This window comes from Falco peregrinus, chromosome Z, assembly GCF_023634155.1.
Source record: "Falco peregrinus isolate bFalPer1 chromosome Z, bFalPer1.pri, whole genome shotgun sequence".
NCBI classification, from domain to species: Eukaryota; Metazoa; Chordata; class Aves; order Falconiformes; family Falconidae; genus Falco; species Falco peregrinus.
In genome coordinates, this window is record NC_073739.1 from 20428895 (window position 1) to 20434894 (window position 6000).

The following is a 6000-nucleotide window of genomic DNA, read 5'->3' on the forward strand; positions in this document are numbered from 1 at the left end:
ATCTGAAGTCATTATACAAAATCTATCTTCAGTCAGATGGCATTCCAGCCCGCCAGTTTTCAGCTTCTTTTCTTTAGCTTCTCTTTATTTAGTTTGTTTCATTTTTTCATTCAAAATACCCAAGTACATCAAGGTTTTGTAGTTTACTTTTTCAAACTGGTCACAGCTTAATAGTAGAGGATTTTATTAAATTTTCTAGTGTCTGATTAAAATTTTATACACCCTATTTTTGTTAGGGCCCTAGAGTAAATTTGGGATGTTCAGGATGGCTTGGGATATTTTTTCCGCTTTTGGAAGGATTGGCTAATTTCTTGCATATTATGACTCCAAGCAAATGCTTGTAGTTTTTTCCATCTTACATGTATGCCAATGAACAGTTCTTTCCCACACTTTAAATCATATGAGATCTGCAGTACATTAAAGTAAGCACTAACTCACCGTATCAATACAAAACCATGCATTAGCTGCAGCTATCAACAGCAAAAATTGCTTCATATGTCAGGGGCAATCAGCAGAACCTACCATCAGGTTTCTGTCAGATACCAGACGGGAGAAGCTTCTAAAACAGTAGGTGGATCTAACCTAACAGGTATCCCACTGACAGATCTACTGCTGAATAAATTACAATTCAGATATACTCTAAAAAAAGAATGCTTATATGTATTTCTAATAAAATAGTTATGATTCAAACTAGTACAGTATAAAATCAATATGAAAGTAATTAAGGCTTTGTCCCAGAGAATTTATAGTCATTCTGTTGTGAACTGTTATGAGTATGCATCAGTGCCTGTTGCATGAGGGGACGTTCAGTATTTCTGTGATGACACAGGCACCAGAAGATATTAGAAATGTGGCTAGTAATTAGTAATATTGGTAATAAGTTTCCTTCATATCAGCAGGCACAATTATAAAAGGCATGTCTGTTCAACATTGTCACTTAGAGGCATCTGCATTAGCTAAAAATGATCCTCTTCAAGGTGTCACTGCAACTGTTAGGCTGCAAAAGGGGGTCTTCGGAGTGCCTAGTCTCTACTTGGAGGACCTGCCCACAGGGTCTTTCAGTGCTGCAAGTCTAAGCTAATGCAGTAGTTAATTGATGGAAATAATCTTAGCCTTAGAAAGCATCCTTCAATAAAGTTCCATGGCTAACACTAAACATGCTGTTAGTAACAGCAATGTGTATTAAGTGCCAAAAAGTAGTTATGGCAAAGAAGTTAACTGCTCATCTTTTACCTCCTCAGACTCCGTCCTACAAATTCTGCCTTGCCTAGCTCAGTTCTGTGTCTTTTGTTCATGTTTTGGGTATGTGGCAACAGCAATTTAGAAGAGTGAAGGGGATTTTAAAATAAAATTATCCCTTATGCTCTCTCATTAGGACCCACAGCCGTGGTCCCTAAGAAGATCAGCTTCTGTTAAATTCTGAAGTAACCACAAGGTTTTGTGAGCATCCTGAGTATCAGTCTCTTTGGGATATTTGGTTCTTTATGGTGATTGTAGACTGGAATACAGCTATTCTGTTTTACAAGCAACAGGCTCACAAATATGTGAGTGTCAGGCAGACTTTTTACACACATACTCTTGCCCTTTGCTGTGGTTAACCTCCTGCTAGTATCTGTCTTTTGCAGCAACACACCAGCTAGTAAGGATTGTGTTGTCGGAGTTTCACTATACAGCAGTACTAACTAAAAATGAGCCTTTTAACCTGTTTGAAATTTGCTGTTGGTTGGATGCTTAATCAAGAATACTTCAGCTGGAACATTAGTTGAAGAGAGGAGAACAGACTGGGGATTCAGAACAAGGGCATATGAAAGGAAGTGAAGAAACTGAGGGTTACAAATAGTATTTAATTTTTCTACTTTAATTGGCAAGCTATCATTTGAGCCTCATACACAATCAATAGGAGTGAGGGTTTTTTTCTTTCTTTTTTAAGTTACAGTGTGGAAATGAAGACACACTACAAAGAAATTATACTTGTATCTGTTTGTAATAAAATCTTAAATGTTTGAATTGAGATTTTACCTAAATTACAGTGTTAAAAGAGATATAGGTCCCATGTCAGGAAGAGAATTACTGCTTGCCATTTTTCCTATGGCCTTTTTGCCACCATCTTCTGCTTAAGCAGACACATAAATTAAGTCAAATGAATTACCTTCTAAAGTTGTTTTATTTGTCTGTGTTGATCATTAATGGGGACTAGATGATTCCCTTACAGGTAGAGTCAAAACCAAATAGGATATGTCTAATGCTTGATGTACCACTATGGTACTTTTCCCTAAAGGACAAGGAATTTTTTTACATTCTGTCCATTATTACTAGAGCATTATGACAGTATACTAATTAATGCTGTGACTTAAAAAGCTCTTCATCATGCCATTGGTTTTCAGTTTTGATTTCAGAATAAGAGCTACAAGAAAGTCAATAAGAATCACAGTATTGAGAAGTATTTTGTGCAGTACATGTCTGGGGAAGTAAGCCCAGAGAGAAAGATTAATTCAGAGTTCAATACTTGCAAATGGAATGAACCAGGGTAAACAAACACAAGGCAAATCCCTTTATATTATTAGTGTTATCATGCGTAATTTTCTTCTTTTTCTCTCCAGGAATGATGACATCAGTAGGAAAAGCCGGAAATCTGACAGTCAAAAAAGTACTGAAGAACCAGAGCTGCAGGAATTCTTCCTCTAAACCACACCTCATGATGTCTCACTTTGTCTGAAATACCTGAAACATATCCTTCTGAAACACTAGTATGAGACATACCCCTCACCAGCAAAACAGCAGCTGTTAGGATGCCTTAATTTGTAGCAGTTAGACCATATACAAAACTTTTTTATGATATATGTGTATATGTAACTTGTTTGTAAGCTGTGCTGTGTAAAGGCATGGGTGAGCAAAAGTAACAATTTGAAAATTGTTAGGACACAGGCAACCTCCAAAGTGTTTGTTGGGCCACAGACCACATTTTGTACTTTGTGTCTTGCATGGATATATTGTCATATATCTTGATTTCCTTTTGTCAATGGCTTATACTGTTGAAGTTTCAGCCAGGACTCTGCCTGCTCAGCTCCTCAGTGAGACCAAGGCAAAAGCAGTGATTTTTTTTTTTTTTTGAGTATTTTTTATCTGTTGTTGTTTCTATTTTTTGTAAAAAGGAAATAAAGACAGTGTTAATAGGACACACTGAGTGCAGATACTTCTCGTGCTTCACTCTTTCATCTTTTGATCTCTAAGTGTTTTATTGGTCTCTTTGGTGTTTGTTTGGTAATGAAACAATGTCCAGGATTTCAGTTCAGTCAGTCAGTTGAGTCAGGAACTGCTTTAATGTTTAATGGTCCTTTTTCAGCTTTAAAATGTGTAGAAATAAAAAGAAAACATAAATGTGATTTTAAATTACCATTTATTGTTACTTGCCAAACACTGACAATGTGCTCAGCTCTGTTCAAATTACCAAGAAATCTGCTAAGACCCAGTCCGTATTCTTTTAAAGCTGTCCTGATCCTTTTATTGAATGTTCTTTGAACCTTTCAGAGAAAATGCAACCCCTCACTGAATTCATTTCTAGTAAACTGTGAGCACATTCTGCAAATGTTTCATACAGCACAACATACAAAACCAGACTACTATGCAACCTTTACTTGACACATCTAATTGTATCAAATATGTATGTGTATATTTGCTTTATTTCGATTATATTGATCTGTTTCCATTTGAAGACAGCCACAGTTTGATGAGAAAGATACAAATACGTGAGGATTTCTTTTACTGACTGTTCTAATAGAACATAGGGAAGTCATAGGAAGTGTGCCAAAGAACTCTTTTGTCACAAACATAATCATGGAATCATAAAGTGGTTTGGGACCTTTAAAGATCATCTAGTTTCAACCTCCCTGCAGTGGGCAGGGACATAAAAAATTATGAGGTTATGCAAATTAAATTCCTGCAATTGCAGAACCAACAAGTAAATAATGTGGATACTCAGGAGGATTTTGATGAAGTGCAATGGGGTTGCTTTCCATGCATTTCCTCTCGCCTGTCTTTTGCTGTATTCTTCTTGACCATTGGGCTTCCTTTCTGGTCAGTGGGAAGAGAATGGGACTTGAGTGTGGTTCATCCTACCTATTGTAGGTATTTCATTTACAGGAGTACCAGTCCCTTTCTACCTACTACGGGGGAAGTTGAAGCAGTAAAGCTCTTTGAAAAGTTACTAAGTATTTGAATGCCTTTAATTAAGTGAGATAAATGTCTTTCTTTGGGTCACTCTTCAGAGTGGTGTCACATTTGGCCATACAGTTGCCATAGGCCAAGATGACTGAATGCCCCAAGCATGCTGCTTATGGGCTTTGGATAAGGACAGAGTACTACTGAATGAAATGGAGCCAATTGAGACATTAGCAGAAAGACCCACAAATAGAAACAATAAAAGCGTGCACCTACAGAAATGAAATTCTGGGTTTCTTTCCACGGTTCTTATCTGTCACTTGGCAATACTTTGAGTTTTGAGCTACAGTAATAAACCTAACACTCTAGCTGACCCGAGCTCTGTTGTTTAAAGAAACAATCAAACCTCCAAGAATATATATGTCATCCAGGAACAGCAATACTTCTGACTTGGCCTCTTGTCATCTGTGTACATATGAAAAATCTGAATGCAAAGTGAGAAGAGACACATGTGCCACAATTGCCAGATTGCTGAAAGAGAGCATAAGAAGGAGAGATCCTGTGTCTGGTAGATGGGTTTACAACAAATTGGCAATTTGCATTTTTGAGAGTGTGAAGTGTTGACTACAGTCATGTGAATGGCAGAAGCAGCAATCCTGCTGATTGATCTGGACTGGACGGAGATGTGTAACGTCTGCCATAGTTATTTGTAGTACCTAGCTGAAGCACAGTATAAAACTGAATTTCTGTGAAAGGATTTGAAACCAGCTGAGGTGTAAGTATTGTCAAATCCTGGAAGAAAGAAATTGCCTGTTCTAAAGACTGAAGATTTAAAACCCACCTGTTCTCTGTAGGGTTGCAATTTCTAAAGAGTATATTCTCTTACAGCACATGGCGAATCAAATTATGCAAGTATTGTAGGGCAATAGAGGTTACTAAGTGAGATAAGATTTGGGTGCCAGAAGATGTTCAGTGGCCCTGGTTAAAGATATCTGCCAGGTAGATGATGCTGTGCTGAAGACTCCCATCCGAGGTAAGGGCATAACTGACTACAGGTGGGCACAGCTGGCTGTCCACAGTGAGAGCTACACGTACTGTGCATATGGCTGTCCGTGGTTCCTGAGCACACGGGCAGAAGGCAGTTTCAGGGCTAGCTAGTGCAAAAGAGAGGACCACTTGACGTAAGCATGAAAAGTAGTGTCTGGAGGGTTTTATCTCTGGAAAAGTTGAACCCCTGGTGTATAAATGCTGATTTTATTGTTCCTAATTGGTAAGGGTTTTCCTACCTAGGGCCCCAAAACCCACATGTGGTACACTCTGATGTCATGCCTATTAGAGAAATGCTGAATTTGTGATCTTCATCTGGCTGAAGAGTGCACTCTGCATATTTGTATCCTTAGTAGCTATAGAATCCAGGTGCCATAACTCATTCTGTTTGGTTTATAATCCTCCAGGCAGATCCCTCCTGGCATGAGTAAGTCAGGCTTCTGTCAGCAAAGCATAAGCATTTCCCAGAGGCAGAAGAGCTGATCAGGGATTTTCCAGCAAACATCTTCAGAAAGTATCAGTTAGCCAAAGCTTCTAACAGAAGCACGAACCCCTTTTGATTACAACCCTTGGCAGAAAAGATCCTCCCCTGTCCAGCTGGGAATTTCTGATCAGAAGAAGGTAGTGAAGTCATTTGCTGGTGAATCAATGTGTGTTGTAGTAAAACTACATCTGTGGACACCACAGACACAAAGAATGGCTTTTCATGTTAAGTCACCCCCAAAGATGTCAGAGTAAGACCTTTCTGTGTTTGTCCTGTAGTTCTGTACCAAAGGTGATAAATAAGGTGCTGGA

The 6000-nt window shown here is 38.4% G+C and overlaps 1 protein-coding gene across 4 annotated transcripts in view; it reads left to right on the plus strand.

Moving 5' to 3' along the window:
• The window catches only part of SNCAIP (synuclein alpha interacting protein), a 91302-nt gene extending 88126 nt beyond the window's left edge, over positions 1-3176 (plus strand). For all 4 annotated transcript variants that reach the window (XM_005234955.3, XM_055791412.1, XM_055791413.1 and 1 more), the window contains one exon: positions 2601-3176. In XM_005234955.3, coding sequence (XP_005235012.1) covers positions 2601-2685 — 85 coding nt within the window. In that variant the 3' untranslated portion in view covers positions 2686-3176. The remainder of the gene's footprint in view (positions 1-2600) is intronic.
• The last annotated feature ends 2824 nt before the right edge of the window (positions 3177-6000 follow it).